Source organism: Lampetra planeri, chromosome 10, assembly GCF_965212315.1.
Source record: "Lampetra planeri chromosome 10, kcLamPlan1.2.h2, whole genome shotgun sequence".
Taxonomy (NCBI): Eukaryota; Metazoa; Chordata; class Hyperoartia; order Petromyzontiformes; family Petromyzontidae; genus Lampetra; species Lampetra planeri.
Window position 1 is genome coordinate 8,322,941 of NC_136116.1, and position 22,834 is coordinate 8,345,774.

The following is a 22,834-nucleotide window of genomic DNA, read 5'->3' on the forward strand; positions in this document are numbered from 1 at the left end:
TTGTAAAATAAATGAGAATATTTAACCGTGGGAGTTTGTCGTTGTATTATATGCGAACGGTCAGAAGATTCAAAACATTTTTGGGGACAAAAAAAAATTCCGTACGATTTTTTTTGAGTCGGCGAAATCGTACCGACAGTTGACCGAGCGACTTCGTGTCCCTCTCCAGGCAACTTGGCAACGAATCGTCCGTTCTGAGTGATGCCCCCCCCCTCCATCTCGAGCCATCGGGAATCTGTGCTCAAATTTTTTTTGATAAGTTTTTTTTGGGATAATTGTCGATTGCGAGACAAATAACTCATCTGACCCATATTTGGGCTCTCCACGTTCAACCCACCGGGCCAGCGACACGGTCTCTTCGATAAGGCGCCGTCTCGTCAGCTTGTATCAGCAAGTATTGGTTCAACACAAGCAAATAGTAAAAAAACAAAACTAAAACTTGCACCGGCTTCTGACGTTCCGTGTCACATCAGCAGTCAGGCTGAGCTCGAACCAATCGGGCGATGCTGCTGATGCATTTGCCCGATGTCGATTTCACCAAACCAAGACGCCGTGCGGATAGAATTGAGACATACATCACGAATATGAGCACGCGATTCATTTTCTCACGACGTGTCTCGTGCCGTTGTCTTCTGCGCGAAGGGATACACGAACATAGACGCGGTGGAGGGGGGGGGGTGATGCGGTTGTTCTTGCATTGCCTTTGTGCGCTCACCGAGCGTGAAAAGTCCGCGCACCGGCGGCGGAGACTGCCTAATGACGGCACTACTTTATTGCGCGCTCGTAACGTCGTCCTGTTTGCACGTGCTACTAATAATGACAATACACTGAACACACAAAATAATGATGAATGTCATTTTCAAACTAAGAGTGTCTTAATTGGGGTGAGTGTGTTTAATCAGCACAGTGCTATAACCGCTCAAGTCGAGCGATCGTTTGTTCATTGTTACCTGTGGTGTGACGCACAGAGCACGCACGATGTTTTTTTTTTAAATGTTGTTTGTGAATAATCGCAGTAGTGAAGAATAATAAAATAATCACAGTACATTATCACATGCAATGAAAATAAATAACTACCGCCCGAATTTGGAGTTCACTTAAAATAATCTATTTGCCCAAGTTCGTAGCTACCTATAGACATAGCCTTGCTCAATTCAAGTAAGCGTTTCTGTTTTGTATAACAACTTTAAATCGTGCCGGTTGTCGCGAGCCGTGACACGTGTACATAGCGTATACATATAATGTGTGTATCGATGTTGATGCAGTCGAGATGGCACCACGTCTCAAGAACGCTGTGAAGAAACCGCGGCTAATGTGTCTTGTAGAGTCCAGGGGACGGCAACCTGGGGCACCGCAGCCGCATGCGGCTCTTTAAGGACTGTTCCGTGACATTATACACATTGCATTGAGGCTCTTTAAATATTGAGTTTTTATTTTAACTCGAATTCAATTTAAAAAAACTGGTCTTCTTGGTATTTTGGTTTGCCTTACCCAAGGGTCAGACAGAGGCAGCATCAGTCACAAGCCGTCGAGACAAAACATGTTTTGAATCTGGACTGTTGAAACATATAAGACCCCTCCCTATGTGTAACAATAATTGTGAACATTGTCATATATTTGTAATTTATTTAGGATACGAATGTGAACAATCGGCAAATACGGTGACGTACTTGCCGTTTTTGCGACAAACTAATCCCACTATCGGCTCCATATCACTGCGATGAATAAGTATACAAAAAGAATGCGCGGTACTGATCTTTAAAGACGCGTGTGGGTGATTCAATGAATATTCGATCGACTAAAAGAGATTGCAGGTGGAGCGGTGGGGCAGTGGTTATGCGCACGAAATTGCAAAACACAGCAGAAACACCTCCGTTGAGATCACGAGACCATCACGGCGACCAACGTGATTGCCGTCTCGTCTCCGTACACACGAAACCCGCACCAAACAGTTGCTGTGGAATAAACGCGTGGCCGAACGTCCCCCGAACTCGTGACCCTGTCCTCCAACAGTGGACTTACCAAGGGCTGTGGACATTGGCGTTTTACAAATAAATTATCTTATAATTATTGATATTTTTACGGGCGTAATAAATGTAATTTCATGGCGTCAGTCGCATAGCATACGCGCGCTGTTAAAACGACATTGCAGATCGTGTCCTGTGCATTTAACACAAACACCCACAACTCAACACACTCGTCAGCAACAATGTGGCATGTTCAATAGTAAAATATATTTAATCGGGGACGTTTCGGGCAATGGCCCTTCTTCATGGCACACAAAACCAACTAAAAACCGAACCAAACTGCTTTATGTGCTGTCAGGCAGGGTCATTGCCCGAAACGTCGCCAATTAAATGTATATTTTCTCATTTCAAAGCCACGGCGTTGTTGCTATTGAGCGAGTTGTTGTTGTTGAGTGTATTGTAGTCGACCGCCACTGCCAACGCAGTAGTCAAATACAATCGCATGCGCCGTAATTATATCACGCACGCACACCGCTCGTACTGAATTACAAAAAAAACACGTCAACAGTTGCCTTGAAGATGCAGTATATAACTTTGATCGTCGTGAGTGGTGTGGACACATTTTAATCTGAACGCGACAAGCTGTACTTTTTAAGTTTTGCATTCGAGATACGAAACGTTATCATTTGTATTTTGTTTATGCAATGCACGCACTGCGTAACATTACAGCGCCTCTTGATAAGAAACATCATTTTAGAATACAAAATAAAAAAAATGATTATCAGCTGTGTCAATCCACTGCTGGATGAAGGCCTTGTTTACCCATACTTTCACCACGCCGATGATGGTGGCGGCGGAGTTAGGATCGGTTCAGATACGATAGACATTTGTGTTAGGTGTGTTTAATAATGCACGTTCAAGCCGACTATTATCTATCATGCGTCACGATATGATCTGCTAATTCCTATGGCCTACATCTCGTTCTGAACGGAGCTCGTGAACTTACAATGTGTGTTTACGCACACATCTATGCACAGCGCTACCAGTAGCCGTATGGGTTTACCACTATACGCCTTTAACAGACTGTTGGGCCACGCGCTGTTAGCGAGAGGCACCTTTGAAGGCCGCCTCGGGACACGATTGGTGGTGCTGTGGTCAGAACCACGCTCGCCAGGCCGAGTCTCCCCAAGTGATGATGCTCAATGCACACCGCACGAGGTACTCGTTTAAAGGCCGCAAGGGAGACAAAGACGGACAGGCTTGACGCGTGACCACACCACCCCGTCGTGTGCCGTGACACCCTCCACAGGTCCTCGCTAACAGCACTTGCCCCAACAGTCTGTTAAACGCTATACGGGGGATCTTCGCTTTTTGGTGATGTGATCGCGCTACGCGAAGCTCGCTGTCTGACCAGTGCTATCGTCCAAACGAGACCGAATACACGACACGGACCCCCATATATGGGAATGCTAATCACGAAAACACCGCAATGGAATATGGCTTTACGCTCGAAGACGCGGTAGAATTTGTTTTTTGTATTATTACTTTATTTTGATAACACTCTTAGCAAAAAAAGGAGGAAAATGATCAAGAAACATGCACACGCACACTCAACTACTTGACATCTTGGGCCACAGCTCTGTCGCGGACGCGTGAGAACAGACACGCCTTGATGATACACACGCAGCAGACAAAGTGGAAGAACAAAAAACCCAACAACAACAACAACAATAACGACGACAACACACATGCCTTGTAAAATCTTGTCAAAAAAGTCACGTATATGTAATAAATATTACAAGCACACGAATTGAATCTGTATCATCTGTTGTAATTTTCACATTTGGGAGTATAATCCTATATACGTCACACTATTGGTAAATCATATAAAGTACAGACACGCAAGGTTATATGGTGGGTGGCTAGCTTACAAGAAGGTAGTGTACACGTGTGTGGGTTTTATATATATATAAAGGTAATCCCTACGTTTCGAGAGGTAACCATTACTCAGGGTAAGTAAGAAAGACAAACGCTCCGTACACACACACACGCGCGCGCAATATATCTACACAACACTAACGTCATAGTTGCTATGTGTATATATTCATATGCGTATCGTTAACCAGATCTGTCAACGGGGATATTGTATTTTTTGTTAAACGAGTCACAGCTGTAACAAAACACCCTTTGCTGTTTAATCACGACGGTGTGTGTGTACACTCTGCACGTGTATATACTGGTAGTAATTCATAGGTAGCATCATTAAAGTACTGGCTTTGCTCGAGTCTAGGTAGTTATTTTCTTGATCTATTTTTGAAAGCTAATACCTCTAAGCAGGCCCAGAGTATTGCTATCATTATTATTCAATAGTTTTGCATGAAACTAATTTATGTAGCCTATCGAGTACAGTACTTATAGTTTACTCCGCGAGGAAACACCTGGAGTGTTAAACATAATTATAATAATATCGTAGTAGTAATTCATGCTCAAATGAGCAGCTTTGAGGCGGTATTTAAAGCCCTGAGCCAGTGGCGGGAAATTCCACATTCCTATGACGGCGGCGGCGACGACTCAATCTATATCCGTAAGACAACCACTGTGGACATCGCCACAAAGTGGTAGTAATTTTATCGACCCCCCCCCACACCACCGACTTGGGAGTCACTCGCTCTACAGCTGAGACACCAGGCTGGTTAAAACATTATTAAAACACAATTAAGACGGCGTATATATTGAACATTCCAGATAGTGGTTCACCGAGCGTGCAAAAACGGGGAGTTAAAATTGCGGTTTATGATTTACAAGAGATTGAAAAAAGCGACTCCGTGTATTGTATGTTATAACATGCCAACACACACACATACACCGGGGTGTGCGTGTCAGGCACGACGCGTGGACGGCTCAGATCACTCAAGAATGCGTTTGATGATCGCTGGGTTATAAAGCCTGGCGACTTCCACTCACCGACCCACCAACAATCGTCACCATCGCCGTCATTATCGTCAATCGGTTGAAGAAAAACGGGACGGCGTGGGCCAAGCAAATTACCATAATCATCAGCACCATCGTCGTCACCACCATCATCGTTATCACGAGATGCACTCTTGTACAAGACCTAATAACACCATCATCAGTGGGTTAATGTAAAATGCACGCCATGGGTCGCACAATACAACATCACCACCACCGCCACAATCACCATGAAACCACACCCACCATCACCGTGACCACCGGCATCATCATCATCATCACCACCACCATAATCATCATCTTCACCAATCATCGGTTGAACCTAAAATGCACATGTCGGGATGGACAAAATCATAGCATCATTCTTACGACCGTCGCTCTCATCATCATCATCATCATTCGGCCTTCTTCTCCTCTTCCTCCTCCTCCTCCTCGTCGTCGTCTTCCTCCTCGTGAGCCTCCTCGGGCGATGGGTTCGGACCCCTGTTCTCCTTCTTCCACTTCATGCGCCGGTTCTGGAACCAGATCTTGATCTGTCGCTCGGTGAGGCACAGCGAGTGGGCGATCTCGACGCGGCGCCTCCTCGTCAGGTAGCGGTTGAAGTGGAACTCCTTCTCCAGCTCCAGCGTCTGGTAGCGCGAGTAGGTCTGCCGGCCTCGCTTGCCATCGTGGCCTCCTGCGTGGTGCAAGAGAGAGAGTGTGTGTGTGTGTGGGCACACGTTACAACGATAATGATCGTGACGATAAGTACAGCAATCATCGCTCAAAGACGTCAACACGATCTCCTCCGCTTCCAAATGACTGTCGTGCAATTGGCGGCGATCTCCCGTTCAGGGCACTGAGCCAGTTGGTGGACGTTACAGATTCGATTGCCGGGGGCGAGCCGTGGGAGGTGGAGGAAGCTTTCAGAGGCCTTAATGCAGCAGTGGATTGATGCTGCTGCTGCTGCTGATAGTGAGAGTCGAAACGCGACGGCCTCTGGAGTATTACAGCGAGCATCGTTGTTTCACGGAGAGCGAGACGGAAAAAAAAAATGAAACTCGAGCCGGGACGAGAATAGAGGCAGGGCGTCGAGAGCACGGAGGGCTGTCGTAAGGGAATTCCGGCTGATGCGGGGGCAGCGGAGGAGAATGTGCGACCTCCCAGCGGGCGAAGGGTGGGCTGGGAGCCGACAGGACGCCTTGGTTGCCGGAGTGGAGAGAGGGTGCATGGAGAAGGGGAGTAAAGAAACATGAGAGTGTCGGGGGGGGGTGCAGAACAGTGCCTGGAGTGAGATGAGAGAGGAGAGGGAGCTGGGGAACGACGAGGGGGAGGGGAGTACAGCGTGGTCCATATGTATTGTGACCCGCCAATTAAATTACCCCTAACATTATTTTTCCTTTGCATATTTTCTTTTTTATAACAATTAAATGGCGGGGGGGGGGGGACGTCACAAGACATCTGGACCACCCTGCACATGGAGGACCTGTAAGACGGTGCGATCTTGACATTGATCCGCGATTGGATTGGGAGACATTGGACGGATTGGAGTATTGGATGATGTGCCAGGTGATTACTGGTCGGGCGACTTTTGCCAAACTGGAAATTAAACTGGCAAAGCAATTAACAGACAAATAGTCAGATCAAGTAATGAATTAAAACCAGGTGAAAGCCGCTAGCGAGATGTTAACTACCTCGTCTGGTATGCATGAGGTCGTGGGCTCGATCCTGATCCTGACCCTGACGCCTGCTGCTGTATATTTGGGGTTTGCATGTTCTCTCTCCCCATGGATTTTTCTCCCTCCACATTTAGAATGAACATGCGTTTGGAGTATTTGGGCTGCTCTAAATGTCCACGTGATAAGCCACTTCTCGTTGGGCTATACGGCATAGTGGGCCTTAGCTCGAAAAATGTCATAACAAAAGTTTCGTTTTAGTTTCGAGACTGAATGCTACCGGACGTTTAAAGCGAGACGAGAGTGACGAAAGATTATAGTTACACGTGTAACAGGTTCCGGAGACACTTGTAGAGGTAACTTCTTTATTACAATACAACACTCCAACAGTCCAACAGTCCAACAGTCCTGATACTCTGTTACAGCCTAGGTACACAGCCTAGCTACACAGCCTAGATACTCTACTCTGGCTACGCTCCGGAACTCGCCCTCACAAGGTCGTAGAGTCGGGAGTTCCAGAGTCCCAGCGCTGGCTCTCACAGCATCCCCGGGTCTTCAGATGGCTGGTCGTGGGTCTTGGGTCTTGAGTTACAACTGGGCCCCGATCGTCCAGGGAGCTCTCCTTTTATGCCTGGTACAACGAGGGGTGGGGCCGTGTGCGCCCCCAGATATCCCACAGAGCACACACAGCCCCCCCCTTTGGCGGCGCCAAGGGGATTAAGCGTCTGGACCCCCTGGGAACTCAACGCCTGGCGCCCAGAGGCTTAGCGTCTGGACCCACCTGGGAACCCAGAGCCCCCAGCAGCCCCTCCCTTCTTATGTCACTACATTACCCCCCTCTACGTAGCCTCCAGCCGACCCGGCTGTCAAAAAAAAATACAATTGTACAAGAAATTATTTGTTAACCATCAGAATGAGTGTGTGACAAATCAAGAAAAAAAAATGAGAAGAAAGCGCCTCTCCCCCTCCTGTGGTCACCGATGCAGAACAACACTGTATAAACACATATATGCAGGATGAACGCACGCCCCAATCGCCCACTATACATGATGGAAAAGTGAGTGGCGTCGCGTTGGGACGAGAGTTCGTGGGCGGGGGTCATGAAAATCGTTTGAGTTTTGAGCGAGTCCGAGTGGCAGGTCCATCGGTCGCGACGGAGGCAGGAGGGGACCGACGACCCGCTGTTGCGCTTGTGTCCTGGGTCGCTGATCCCGCGGGCAAGCTTGTTCCCGCTGGGTCGGCCGTGGCGGATTTCATTCCCAAGGCACCTGAGGGCGGGGCAGCGGGACCTGCCCGAGAGTTAGGAGCAGCATCATCGCGGCGCGACTCGTCAGACATGTCGCGCTCTCGGCCCCGGAGATGTGAAGGAGGTGTGTAGGGTTGAATGTAAGGTTTTAGACGTGACGGGTGCACGAACCAACGTCGCTTGCCATGCTGGATCCTGACACACTGCGGGCGGAGAACGCGAATAATAACAACCGGCCCTCTCCAAGGCTTAAGCAGTTTTGAGGAAGTAGCCAATGGTACCTGCGGGCAGTGGAGCCAGGCGCGGTCCCCTTCTACCCAAACGTGGCGGGATGTGCGGAGATTCCGCAACCGCTCGTTGGCAAGCTGACGGGCTTCTGAGTTATTTTGAGCAGCCTCCCGGGCATCTACGAGACGACGCACATTAGCACGGATGTGGTCGGCAATCTTAGCCTTAGGTGCGGGCTGTTTAATGTGCAATTGTACGTCGATTGGGGGGCAAACCTCCCTACCATACATTAGATAGAATGGCGAGTACCCCGTGGCAGCATGGGGCGCCATTCTATAGGCGGCCAAGACACCAGGTATGTGGAGATCCCAATCAGTCTGTGACTCAGACACCTGGTGGCTTAGCATGGAGGTAAGTGTCCTATGTAATCGCTCGACCATACCGTCAGTCTGGGGGTGATATGGCGAGGTGCGAATTTTGTGTGTCCCTAGCAGGTTGCACACATCCCGCAACAGGGTGGAAGAGAAATTTTTCCCTTGGTCGGTCAGCAGGCGTTCGGGAGCACCCTTGTCCAGGACGTAGCCCTGGAAAAAGGCCTCTGTAATGGCTGCTGCAGACTGGTTGGGGAGTGGCCAGGCCATGGCCCATCGGGTAAAATATTCGACCCCAACCAAAAGGTACTTATTACCCCGAGGAGTAGCGGGAAACGGACCCAAAATATCCAATGCGACGATCTCATTGACCCGGGAAACTTTAATGGATTGGAGCGGCGGGCAGGACGGCCTAGCAGGTGGTTTCCGCCGTGCACATTCTGTGCAACCTTGCACAAGGTCAGCCACATCGTTTGCCATGCCCGGCCAGAAAAATTCCAATTGGATTTTAGCTAGTGTTTTCTGAACACCCAAGTGCAAGAGGCGACTGTGGGTTTCCCACACAAGTCGCCCCCGCAGGGAGGTGGGCACCACCAATGTGTGGGATTGGGACCCCCCATCCCAATGCATGAGGACGCCTTCCCGGATGACATATGATACGGGGCCCCCCTGCCCCCTGTGACCCTCGGCATCCCTAGCGCGGCGTCTCAATTTGAGGAGGGAGACGTCTTCCATCTGAAGACGTCCCCAGTCGTCCAACCCGAGGCCCAGCAATGCGTCCTGCGGAACTTGCGTGGAGGGAGCCCCGTGGTCCCCGACCCCATCCCCGGCCGCGGCCGCAAGGGATGGGGGCGGTACCCCGTCAGGCTGCCTACAACGCCCCGCACCCAAAAAACAAGCACAGCGCCCATTGTTCGGCAGTCGCGACAACCCGTCGGCGTTCCCGTGTTGAATCCCCTTGCGGTAAATGACAGTGAACGCAAAGTCCTGGAGGATCTCGAGCCAACGCGAGAGCTGTCCAGATGGTTGGTCCACTCGCAAGGCGTATTGTAGCGCCGCGTGGTCGGAGCGTACTGTGAAATGCCTGCCATACACGTATGGCCTGTACTGCTTTATGAAAAAAACGATAGCAAGCAATTCGCGGCGCGTCACGCAGTAACGTTGCTCCGCGGGCGACAGCACCCTGCTGCCATAGGCGACGACGCGCTCCACTCCATTGACAATTTGCGACAGCACCCCTCCAATTCCGGTGTTGCTGGCGTCTGTATCCAGAATGAACGGAGTGGTAAAATCTGGATAAGACAGGGTAGGAGCATCGACCAGTGCTTTTCGGACGGCATTGAATGATGCCTGTTCTAACTCTCCCCATCGGAATTTGACCCCTTTGGCCGTTAATGCGTGGAGGGGCTTCGCAATAGATGCGAATCCCGCAACAAATCGTCGATAATATGAGGCGAAGCCGATAAAACTCCGCACCTCCCCAACAGAGGTAGGAGTTGGCCATGAGCGCACGCAATTTGTCTTTTCGGGGTCCGTGGCAATTCCCGAGCGGCTGACAATATGGCCCAAATAACGAACCGAATCCCTCATGAGGTGGCATTTTTGCGGTTTGAATTTGAGGTTAGCCGCTCGCATTTTAAGGAAAACTGCCTTCAATCGCGTGAGGTGTTCATCAAAAGTTTTGCTGAACACGATTACATCGTCGAGGTAGATTAGGCAAGAATCCCACTGGAGCCCAGCGAGGACCAGCTCCATCAGGCGCTGGAACGTCGCCGGGGCCGAGTGAAGACCCATGGGAAGTCTGTTGAATTGGAACAGTCCCTGCGGCGTGCGAAAGGCCGTCTTTGGTTTGGATGCGTCATCAAGGGGTAGCTGCCAAAACCCCGAGAGGAGATCCAAGGTGGAGAAGTAATGCGCACCTGCTAAGGCATCGAGCGACTCGTCCATCCTGGGAAGCGGGTAGGCGTCGGCCACCGAAATCTTATTAAGTTTCCTGAAGTCAACACAAAAGCGGAGGCTCCCGTCGTGCTTCTTAACAAGAACGATCGGCGCCCCCCATGGGCTATTTGATGGCGCAATGACATCGGCCGCCAACATATCGTTGACGGCCACCCGTACATGTTCCTTTTCGGCCGGGCTCAACCGGAATGGGTTTTGACGAATTGGAGCGGCATCACCCGTGTCGATGTGGTGGCTTAGCAATTTAGTGCAGCCAATGTCGAATTTGCTTTGACTGAAAACGTCGGCGAAATCGCTCAGCAGCGTGCGTAATTTAGCATGTTGTAATGGTGACAAATCGGCAGAAGTGGAGCAAAGCGCGTCGAGCCATCCTGTGTCAGGACCTGGCTTGGCAACGGAAGAGAACTCGCCCCCTACGTGACCCACGATCACATCTTCTGGCGGGGCTGGCGTCGCGTGAGCAAGCACCATTCCCTGACAGATAACGGCCGTTTCCAATCCCGCGTTAAGGACCTGGATAAAGGGGTCGTGGTCGCTTCGCACGAGCGTTTGTGCACACACGAGGTCCGACACCCGCTCAGCTGAACGCGAAGGCCCGATCACAGCACCCCCCATGAACGCGTCGTAATCAAGGGGTTTACGAAACCGGAGGGGAACTAACATCTGAGAGCCAGGAGGAATGTGAATTGTGCACGCCGCCAACGCCTGCACCGTCGTAGATGCGGAGTGCAACCGAGTGGGTGTGGGTAGGAAGGCCATGCGTCGGCCGGAGGGGAGCTCAATACACCCTTTGTTAATGAGAATTTTAATGGGCATCTTCCCCAAGAAATCTGTTCCGAGGAGGCACGGAACGGCGAGGGTTGATGAGACCAAAATGGGCCCAACTAATTGGACGTCAGCAATGCGGATCTGAGCATTGATCCGTCCGGTGATGCCCAACGAACCCCCATTTGCGGCATAGCATGGCACATCAACTGGCTGCAAGGGACGGCATATATCGGGCAAAATGTTATAAATTATGTCTGAAATGATGGTCGCCGACGCACCCGTATCGATCAACATACGAACATCAACGCCCTCGATGGAACCCACTACGGCAGAGGACCCTGCCGCAGCGGCAACGACCCTATGGGCCAACTCGGACCATTGACCCGGTCCGAGCGCCCGGTTGTTCAATGATGGGCCCGAATCCCCCTCCTCAGAAGCATGACCCCCCTGTGTGGTGTGAGGGTGCGTGCTTGTTGTAAGTGGGGGCCGAGAGTGCGAGGTGTCGTGACTCGCCTGGGTATGCCGAGGATACGGTGGTGGCCGAGGCGCCGGAGGTCCTGAAGTCCGGCGTCGGGGGACCCGGCAGCCGGACGCCACATGGCCCCGAAGGCCACAGTTGTGGCAGACGATGGACGCTCCGTCCTGGCGCGAGGTTGGCCGGTCCCGCTGGTGGTGATCTCGCTGGGATCGCCAGTTGGACGATCCGCGATTTTCTGTTGCTGCGAAGGCCTGATGAGGCCCCGAATGCACGTCATAGGCTTGTGCATCAGGTGGGCCTGCGCAGGCGGCGATGGTCGTGTCCTCATCGCAATGTAGGTGTGCTTGGATGCACCTGGCAGCACGTAGCGACGTGAAGTCGTCGTCGTCGTCGGCTGTCGGCATGGCAACTCGAAGCTGGCGGGCCAAGCTCATGAGCTTCTGCAGCACGAGTGACTCCACAGCGTCTTCATCCATGCGAGGGTAGGCAACCTTTGCCATGGCCAGCAGCGCGCTGCGGTACCCCATCGCCGACTCGGAGGCCTTCTTCCTCCTCGCATCGAAGCGGTGACGTGCTTCGGATGGGGGTCCATAAATCAGCCGCATCTGATGAAGGGCATCCGTGAGCGTGGCACGTTTTGCGCGTGGCACAGTAAGGAGTGCTGCGAGGGAGTCGTCGTCGAGCATGGCCGGGAGGCCTTGGAGCGCTTCATACTCCGACCAGCCGGACGTCTCTATAAGAGAGACGAACCGGCGTTCGAACGCTGCCCACTCACCCCCCTCTGAAGAAAATGCCTTGAGTGCCGGCAGGCGTTGCTGGACGTGAGCCAAGCTTTCGTTGCCTGGCAACCCGGCTGAAGCTGGCTTCGCGTTCGCAGCGCTGTCACCCGGCGGTGAGGGACGCAGCGCTGATGACGCGGCGTCATCGGGTTGGCCCACGCTGGGCCCGGAAGTGACGTCGCTCCCAGCGGCCACTGCTCCCCCCGCAGAAGTGACGACACACCCGGATGTATTTGCGGCGGGAACGGCCGCCATCTTTGTGTGGGAGCCGGCGGGATGGTGCGGCCGCTGCGCCTCCTCTCTCCCTGCTGTCTCCGCCTGTGAGCGACGCATGTCGTCCAGGATGGAGACGGTGGCGTGGAGCAGCTCGGTGAGGCGAAGCAGCGTTTCCTCCATTGCTGCTCCCGACGCTGGAGGAAGATCGGCAGGTATGGTGGACGACTGCTGAGCCGGCGGTGCAGCGTCGCTGTCGGCCCGAGTTGGCTGCCCCGTCGCCGCTTGCTCCTCAACATCGCCGTCAGGACTGAAGGTACGTGGCTTACTTCTTGTCTCCATTGCCACTTCTGACGCCAAATGTAACAGGTTCCGGAGACACTTGTAGAGGTAACTTCTTTATTACAATACAACACTCCAACAGTCCAACAGTCCAACAGTCCTGATACTCTGTTACAGCCTAGGTACACAGCCTAGCTACACAGCCTAGATACTCTACTCTGGCTACGCTCCGGAACTCGCCCTCACAAGGTCGTAGAGTCGGGAGTTCCAGAGTCCCAGCGCTGGCTCTCACAGCATCCCCGGGTCTTCAGATGGCTGGTCGTGGGTCTTGGGTCTTGAGTTACAACTGGGCCCCGATCGTCCAGGGAGCTCTCCTTTTATGCCTGGTACAACGAGGGGTGGGGCCGTGTGCGCCCCCAGATATCCCACAGAGCACACACAGCCCCCCCCTTTGGCGGCGCCAAGGGGATTAAGCGTCTGGACCCCCTGGGAACTCAACGCCTGGCGCCCAGAGGCTTAGCGTCTGGACCCACCTGGGAACCCAGAGCCCCCAGCAGCCCCTCCCTTCTTATGTCACTACACACGTAACCCTCATTAAGATACAGGCGCGCAGGCACTCGTGAGATAACACGCTGGCACGGAGCCCAGATTTGTCTCGCGAGTGAGACTCTCTCGGTCTCAGTGGAGACTCTCTCGGTGTGGCCGCACCTCACGGGGTGGGCCGCGTGCGGGTTCCCAATCATTCAGAGCCCTGCTCAAAAAAATCGTCTGGATACACTCGGTGATGCGCTTGCGGAGCAAAACGGTTCGTTGAGAGCGAGATTGGGGAGAATGGTACGTGCGGTTATGGGAAAGAGAGAAACATAATGGAACGGAACACACCGCTGTGCGTACAGAGGGGAGTATTGCCTGTGAGGCCACAAAAACGATCACGGAGGTAAGAAAAAAACAAAACGCCGAAGAGTTCGGAACAAAAGCAAAGTAGATCAAACGACGCACTGAGATACAGGAGACGGCAAGGAATGGAATCACAGAACAAACGCAGAGCGTACACAACGACGCATTCACTGGTGAAGGGAAAAGTTCGCGGGCTAAGCGCAGGGACTCGTCACTGGTGGCCGGTGGGCGAGACTGGTGACGGAATGGCAGTCGAAGGAGGGAAACGCCACCGCGGCGATGGAGCCATTCATATCGACTCGTGTGAACAGCGGCTCGTGTGAACAGGGGCTCGTGTGAACAGGGGTTCTCGTGTGAACAGGGGCTCGTGTGAATAGGGGCTCGTGTGAACAGGGGCTCGCGTGAACAGGGGCTCGCGTGAACAGGGGCTCGCGTGAACAGGGGCTCGCGTGAACAGGGGCTCGTGTGAACAGGGGCTCGTGTGAACAGGGGCTCGCGTGAACAGGGGCACGCGTGGACAGGGGCACGCGTGGACAGGGGCTCGCGTGAACAGGGGCTCGCGTGAACAGGGTCTCCCCGTGAACAGGGGCTCGTGTGAACAGGAGGTCGTGTGAACAGGGGATCGCGTGAACAGGGGCTCGCGTGAACAGGTGCTCGTGTGAACAGGGGCTCGCGTGAACAGGGGCTCGCGTTAACAGGGGGTCGCGTGAACAGGCTGCTCGCGTGAACAGGGTCTCCCCGTGAACAGGGGCTCGCGTGAACAGGGGCTCGCGTGAACAGGGGCTACACGGCTGAGGATGCTGTTCCTACGCTAAGAGCGGCATCGTGGAGAGGTCTTCATCCAGCAGTTGAGAGACCATGGCTGATGGCAATCACGATGATCTCCATCATTGCTGGAATATTTATACCATGAGTGACGTGGCGGAAGATCGTGAAGGGATGTGCGTACAGTATTGCTAGAGGTCAGGGTGTCCACATGGTTTAGTATATACATTACTGTACGGCACGCACGCACGCATATACGAAGGGGCTGAAGGTGGCTGATGGACCTACATCAATTTTTCGTCTGTTAATAAAATGTTTACGTCGACAGGCAGACACGTGTGTGTTTCATATATTACTGCATGCGTTTAGATACGTAATAACGTTGGCATTCGCTGGTAGAGTAAGACCTATTTTGGAATCGAACGCGTCAGTTAGGCGTGCGAAACGTGGAATGCATGGGGGGGGGCTACCTTATCCGTCTGATTAATTATAAGACGCACCGACACCCCTGTACTTATTTGTAAACAAAATTGGAGGATGCGACTTGTGATCCGGTGTGTGTGTGTGTCCATGTGCGGTCGTGCGTTTGAGAGATGTGGAGCGGTGGCGTAGCGGTCAGCGCTACGCTGCGCTACGAACCCGGCGACCAGAGTTCGATTCCCGCTCACGGCCAACGCCAGTGACGATTATCTGAACCGGTCCTCGGCCTCACCTAGGTCGACTCAGCCTCAAATTAGTACCTGGTGCGGTGCGTAAATAATCGCCACTGGGGAGACAAAGGCGGCCGGGCGTGGTGCTGGCCACCCACCCCCTCGTGTGCCGTTCCGCCCTTCACGGGTGCCGCTAACAGCACTTGCCCCAACAGTCCGTCAAGGCTACACGGGGGGATCTTTGTCTTTGGTTGTGCGTGTGAGAGACCAGTTTTGTACAACTTTATTGACACCAGGTATACGTTTGGGTGCGCGTGTCTTTTTTTCTCTCCCTCCAGAGCATCTTCTAGTCGGGTAAATACGGTCGGTGGAGGCATCGTTAAACGCCAGGCCTTGCGACCCAGCCACGGTTACAGGGCCCTTTTGTCCACGTGTACCGGTTCAAAGACTAAGCTCGCTCCGCACGCTGCACGAACCCGATGATTGGTCAACAATACGTCGAGTCGACTTTGCTGTGCACATTTACAACGCTGAACATGCCGTGGGTTGAATGCGTATCAAGCACGGATAACAAAGACTGCCCCCCCCCCCCCCGTAAAGCCTTTGCGTGAGGCACCTATGAAGGCCGGCACTGCACACCATGGGGGTGGGTGGCCAGCACCACTCCCGGTCGCCTTTGTCTCCCCAGTGCTGATGCTTACACACCGCACCAGGTATTCATTTGAGGCCGAGTTGATCTAGGGGAGGCCCGGAACCGGTTCGAGATAACAATAGATTTTTTTTTTCTTTCTGCACAGCCCCATGTATATGATGTTGTCCACACAACGTAACTTCGCGGCAGAAATATACTCGCGTTGTACAAGTTAGTCGCCCTCCCAAGCAACGGTGGCAAGCTGTTATCTAGCTCGACTGATGCACACAGTTCGTTTACGACCCTAATTCCTGTGTATTTGGAGTTTGCATCTCTCTGTCTCTCCCCGTGGTCGCTTGGATTTTTCTCCGGGCCCTTCAGTTTTTTCCTCCACATTTAGAAACGTGCGTTTAGACTATTGTGCTGTAATACATTTCCACGTGATAAGCCACTTTGTTGAGCTGTAATTTGTGGCCAGGTTGCTTCTGAAAAGGAGATACAGTATATAGTTGAGTGGGCCTTACCTCGTAAAATAAAAAAAATTGTTTAGTTTTAGTTCAGTCATATAACTAGGCGTAAACCAGCTTAGCTTCCCAAATCTGATTTGAGCACATTAATATTACCACTATTCTATCTCGGATTGACAACGATTTTGTGTTTTTATTAATTTACACCTGTTTACCCGGGAAACCTTTACCGAGTATCAAGATGTATTTGCAGGAGGATCCTCTCAAGTATTCACAGTTTCGGAGGTGCAATGCTGCTGCTTCTGTGTGCGTTCCCAAAATTAGTGATTTTCAGGGTCGCTTTGTTAAGCTTTGGGTTGAAAGATATCAGTTGTTCATCAAGGGAAGAAAAAAAACCTCACTGAGTTTCACGATTGGGATGTTTGGCCCAGTACGATAAACAAGATCGTCAGTAAAATTAAACTATTTAACAAGATATCATCACACACACACTAGACAAATATAAAGATCAACCGATTAGCTTTATGGGTCCCGGGCTTACTGCAGGGCTGTCGGTGAGCACCAATTAAGTCCGTCAGGATACACGAGGGGGTGATGCCACGAAACGTGCCAAGATCGTATAAGGTTGAGTCGACCGAGGAGGAGGCCAAGCACAAGTGAGCCCGATATCGCCAGATGTCGTGAGCCAAAGCAGGGGTGTGTTGACCGTGGCTAGTAGTGGCACTGGGAGACGACTGTCTGGGAGAGACTAATAACAGGTGTTACAGACTTGATTCTGAGACGTAGGCACGAGATGGCAGTCCGGCAATGGGCTGAATCCATCTGTGAGAAGCTTTGAGCGTCAAGTGCTATCACCCTCACATTTATGGGTTTTCTCCGGGCACTCTGAAACGTTCTCTCATCGGCCAAACACACATTCATGGAAATGATCAACCGTGTTAAAGCATGAAACTCATGCGAGTTAGTCGAGAGCAGTGTTCTTCACGAACTTTCAGAGGAGAGGCCACTTCTGCCGATAAGACATCAGCGTCATGGCGGTCACACATTTGACACCACTGTTGGGCTTGACGGCACGTGATGTGTGACGTCACGTGCTGTGTGTTGTCACGTGCTGTGTGTTGTCACGTGCTGTGTGTTGTCACGTGCTATGTGTTGTCAGTCACGTGTTGTGTTGTCACGTGTTGTGTGACGTCACGTATTGTGTGTTGTCAGTCACGTGTTGTGTTGTCACGTGTTGTGTGACGTTACATGCTGTGTGACGTCACGTGCTGTGTGACGTCACGTGCTGTGTGTTGTCACGTGCTGTGTGTTGTCACGTGCCGCACGTCAGGGGCCGCACTGAAGGCCGTGGGCCCTGAAATTGAGAACACTGGCCCAGAGACTCAGCGAGGCTGTCTGATAAATGTATGCATTCTAATCATCGGTCACATTGCCGGCAATTGAACCCAGGTGGCTGGCAACTGAGCGTAGAGCACGAACCACAGCACGGCCACTCCCAACTCGGTATACATACAAACACTGTACACACACAAAGACTGTAGGGACAAGTGCTGTTAACGAGGTCCTATGAAGGCCGGCACGGCACACGAGGGCGTGGGTGGCCAATACCATCCCCATTCGCCTTTGTATCCCCAGTGCTGTTTGCTACACACTGCCCCAGGTGCGCATTTAAGGCTGAATTGACCTAGGGGAGGCCCAGGACCGATTCAAATATTCGCTGTTATTGGTCGTGAGCGGGATTTGAACTCGGGTCGCCTGGTGTGTAGCGCAGTGCACTAACCCCTACTCTACCGCTCCCTACACATACACAACATACTCTACACTCAGCAGCATGCACACCCACACACACAGGCATGCGTGCATACACGCACCCACAAAACGCACTCTAATATTAAAGTAAACATGCCAAATGTTTTACACACTGTACATACAAAGACCCTCGAATAGCCTTCACGTGCTGTTGGGGCAAGTGCTGTTAACGTTGACCTATGAAGGCCAACACGGCACACGGAGGGGAGGTGTGACCAGCACCACGCCCGGTCGCCTTTGTCTCCCCAGTTGCGATGTTTACACATCACATCGCACCAGGCACTCATTTGAGGCCGAGTCGACCTGGCAGAGGGCTCAGGACCGGTTTCAGATCATCGTCCCTGGTGTTGGTGACCGTGAGCGGGCATCGAACTGGGGACGGGTGGGTGAGGGGGTGCTGGTGATGGGGGGGGGGTCGTAGCACAATGGTTCAGCGCTAAGCGCTGCGCCACCGCTCTCCGTACGCACGCAACGCCCTCACAGAGACGCACGCGCCCATTGCCCAGCAGCAGCGAGAGAGAGAGGGGGGCGGGGCGGGCGGGGGGTGAAGAGTTCGTGACATCGCGAGTGGAGCTGGCCGCCGTGTGGCCAAGTCGAGCGCTGCGCGAAGCGCTCGCGCCGTATTCACGGGAAACTCTGCGCGTCGCGTTACGCCGCGAGGCGTTTTCCTCGTGGCGATTCAAGGTGGGGGGGGGGAACAAAAAATAGACGAAAGGGAAATGGAGATTTTTTTTTACTCGGGAACGCATTTTAGTGGAAATACCTCTCCCCTACATCACCCCGCCGCCCTCCCCTAAAAAACACCGCTGGTGGTCTATGAGTAGGCGAGTGAATTCTGCGTGGCGTAATGTCATCGCCGTTGAAGCCAGATCTCCATTGGCCTGCGGGTTGCTGCTCAACGTTGTGGGGCGCAGGCTGCGGCACGGATACCGTGCAGGTAGACGTTGTCGAATGTGGGAAATGTCAGCGTGCCACGTTGCAAAACAAGATGGGGGGGTGGAGGGGTTGGGGATAGTGCACACACACACACAACATGAAACGAATGCCCTGCTCTAACACCGCGGTGACTGGAGGCGTGAGCACGCGATCTCTCTCGGTAACGTGGCCTTAGTAACCTCACTTGTGCTTGTGGGGCGGGCGGGGGAGAGATGGGGGAGGGATGCCGCCATAACAAAACCACTGTCATGGGTCTATACCAGTCCGCAACACTGTTGCTGGGGGAATTATGTAAACCCCCCCCCCCCCACATCTATTATGCCATATAGAATATGGGGTATAATAGTATTGAAGAATATTACACACAAGTAGAGAGCACTCAGCCAGGCACAAGGGAGTATCACCGTTGGCAAAGTACGGTGCGAAAGAAGCTCGACATCCATAACACATGCGTACCGAAGACTCCAGTGGTAGTGCCTTACGCCGACATCGACGCGTAAAACGATCGAGACCCCCCGCACCGGAGCACGCGATAGGAGATGGATACAGCCAGTGGCTTGCTACGTAACACCGGCCATCGTCATATCGCCGCGCTAACGCAACTCAAATGATGCTAGAGCCGTCAATTATTGATGCTGCGGGTAACATTCGGAGGCGACGGGGCCTGGGCGAACATTACGGGACATCGTCGCATTTGACGTTGGTTGGTTGCGTTGTGTTCGTGGCACGGAGTGTCCCAGTTAACTCGAGTAAAAGCGTACACCGAATTCAGTTCAATCGCGAGAATGAAACGTCAACGGGACCACACTTTATCGCCGACGGTCGTTCTCGATCGCTCATTGTGGTACACCAGGAACGAGGGCAGAGAGTGGAGCGGCCGCATTAAATACCGCGCAGGGATTTTGTGTTTAGTTTGTAACAAAAGCGGCTCCCTCTCTTTGTGGTCAGCACAGACTGTTGGGGGGGAGGGGGGTGGTCAGGTGATGTAACAAAAAAACGCGACGACCTTATTAAGGCCGGACAACCACGAGGCCGCCTTTGTCTCTCCACTCGTAGTTCGGGTTCACAACAATCTCGTCGCTGGTGTTTTGGAACGCCGTGAGCGGGAATCGAACTCCCGGGAGACGCCGGGTTCGCAGCACAATGCGCGCTCAACCACGGCGCCACCAACTTCCTCGCATCGAAATCGATACGCAGCTTGTGTTGTGGATGTACTCACAGCACACACAGCACACACACTCACGCACACACACTCACGCGCACACACACACACAGCACACACACACAGCACACACACACAGCACACACACTCGCACACACTCACGCACACACAGCACACACTCACGCACACACAGCACACACACAGCACACACACAGCACACACACACAGCACACACACACAGCACACACACACAGCACACACACACAGCACACACACACAGCACACACACACAGCACACACACACAGCACACACACACAGCACACACACACAGCACACACACGCACACACACTCACGCACACACAGCACACACTCACGCACACACAGCACACACTCACGCACACACACGCACACACAGCACACACTCACACACTCACACGCACACACAGCACACGTCCATACACCGTCGAGTCTGATAGACCTTTTGGGACAAGCGCTATTAGCGTGCGCTTTATTGCAGCCGGCACGGCACACGATAGGGGGGGGGGGGCGGTGGCCAAAACAACGCCCGGCCGCCTTTGTCTCCCTTTGTGGGGATGTGTACACACCGCGATAGGTACTCGTTTGAGGCTGAGTCGACCTAGGAGACGCTCAGCACGGGTTCAGATAATTGTCACTGGTGGTGGCCGACACAAAGACATACACATACACGCGCGCGCATGACAAAATCCTTCATGTCGTCTTCGACTACTGAAACTAATAATCGCACTTCCTATTAGCACGGTTGGCTACGTACGGTGCGAAAGAAGTTCAACATGCAAACACTGTTGCCAATCAGCTACAACGCACACAGTATAGACTTGTTATATACTGCACTGTAGACAAAGTCCTCTCGTGCAGACCGCACATCGTCAGTGACGGCTTATTGCTGCTACAAAAACACACACCAACCACCAACACCACCATACCAACCACCACAACCACCACACCATCCACCACAACCACCAACACCAACCACCACACCAACCACCACCAGCAGCAATGTTCGCTCGTCCTCTAGCGGGTGCCGATGCACCAACAACGTCGTCTCCCTGTCGCGTCGACGACGGGAACACAAATCGCAGGCGGACGTCTCCCGCACAGATGTCGCGCTGTCTGCGCTTCCGCTAACAATGGCCATAGACGCGCGGCGAGAGAGGGGAGAACGCGGGGAGTAGGGGGACAAGCTGGGGAGGGAGACGCGGGGAGGGAGACGCGGGGAGGGGAGCCGGCGGCGCGCAAGGCAAAACAAAGGCGAACGACGGCGCGGCCTCCCCCGCCCGGTCTCTCGGCCTCCCCCGCCCGGTCTCTCGGCCTCCCCCGCCCGGTCTCTCGGCCTCCCCCGCCCGGTCTCTCGGCCTCCCCCCGGGACAGTCTCTCGGTCTCTCGATCTGCCCCCCGACCGGTCGCTCGACTCGGGTCTCTCGCTGCCGCTTGTAGCCGGAATCACAACAACAAAAGCAAACACAAACAAAAACAACAAATACCTGTACTGCGCATCCACGGGTAAATGGGCACTCCGCTGGGCAGCCCAGCATGGTGCTGGTGCAGCTGCAGATGCTGCTGCTGCTGGTGCTGCTGGTGGAGCTGCTGGTGGTGCTTGCCCGCCACCGGGGTCCCCACCACCTCGACGTCGCCGCGTTTTGCCGCCGGGTCCCCCCCGTAGGCGGCGGCCGCGGCGTGGAGAGCCCCGTGCTCGTAGGCGAACTGCAAGCCGTGCAGCGAGGCGGCGGCCGCCGCTCCCAGACGCTCGAGACCGAAGCCCGACGACGCGTACAGGGAGGCTGGGTGGTGATGGTGATGTGGCTGTTGCGGATGATGATGATGATTGCTGCTGCTGCTGCTGTTGGTGGTGGTGGTGGTAGAGCGCGCTGGCTGCTGCGTAAGGAGAGGTAGAGGATGAGGACGAGGATGATGATGATGATGACGAGGAGGAGGTGGTGGTGGATGAGGCGGCTGAGGGTGCCGAGATGGCGTTCGCAGTCGGGCAGCTCTCGCCCGGGTAGGCTCCTCCGCAGGGCGCTTCGGGTAAACCTCCGGCGGACAAATACGCGGAGTTTTCCGACGCATATTTAGAAAACAGAGCGTTCATGTAATATGCAGAATTCATATTTTGGCCCTAATGATTTGCATGCAGAAACGTTTTTTTTATTTCTCGGGAAAAAACTCGGGAGAAATCCGTGAATTACGACGACATAAATCCACAGATTTACAACTGCACGGCTCTCTCGCTGGTACGGCGAGGTCACGTGGCAGCGCCATGTGGTATGCGGTTAGCCAATACACGCGGGCAAAGCGAAAGGCGCATCAGTCATCTCGACTCTGTTAAAGCCATTTAAATAGGGGGCCTTTTTGTGCTGTTGTTAAACAATGGTCAAGCGGGAGCGTTTTCTACCAAAACGAGTTCATATTGTTGTTGTTGTTATTATTAGTAACCGACCCGCCTTTTTTATTTATTTCGTGGGCAAACGGAACGAATACAATAATTTGAAGACGGGTACGACGGATCTATTATCCGGTCTTTATTAATCGAGCGGACGTCGCTTTTTGTTTAATGTTTGTT

General features: G+C 53.1%; 2 protein-coding genes across 2 annotated transcripts; both read right to left on the reverse strand.

Annotated features, from left to right (window-relative positions):
• Window positions 1-3,492: 3,492 nt before the first annotated feature.
• On the reverse strand, window positions 3,493-22,581 carry LOC144720967 (uncharacterized). The gene is given in 3 exon segments (XM_078598190.1): window positions 3,493-5,613; window positions 21,759-22,101; window positions 22,103-22,581. Coding segments are annotated over 3 exon segments (903 nt in total). The 5' UTR covers window positions 22,382-22,581; the 3' UTR covers window positions 3,493-5,332.
• On the reverse strand, window positions 6,941-13,498 carry LOC144720966 (uncharacterized). Its single transcript, XM_078598189.1, has 2 exons — window positions 11,678-13,498; window positions 6,941-7,860 (listed from the first exon to the last, which is right to left on the reverse strand). The coding sequence occupies exons 1-2, from the start codon at window positions 12,974-12,976 to the stop codon at window positions 7,846-7,848; spliced, it is 1,314 nt and encodes a 437-aa protein (XP_078454315.1). The 5' UTR covers window positions 12,977-13,498; the 3' UTR covers window positions 6,941-7,845.
• Window positions 22,582-22,834: the final 253 nt, after the last annotated feature.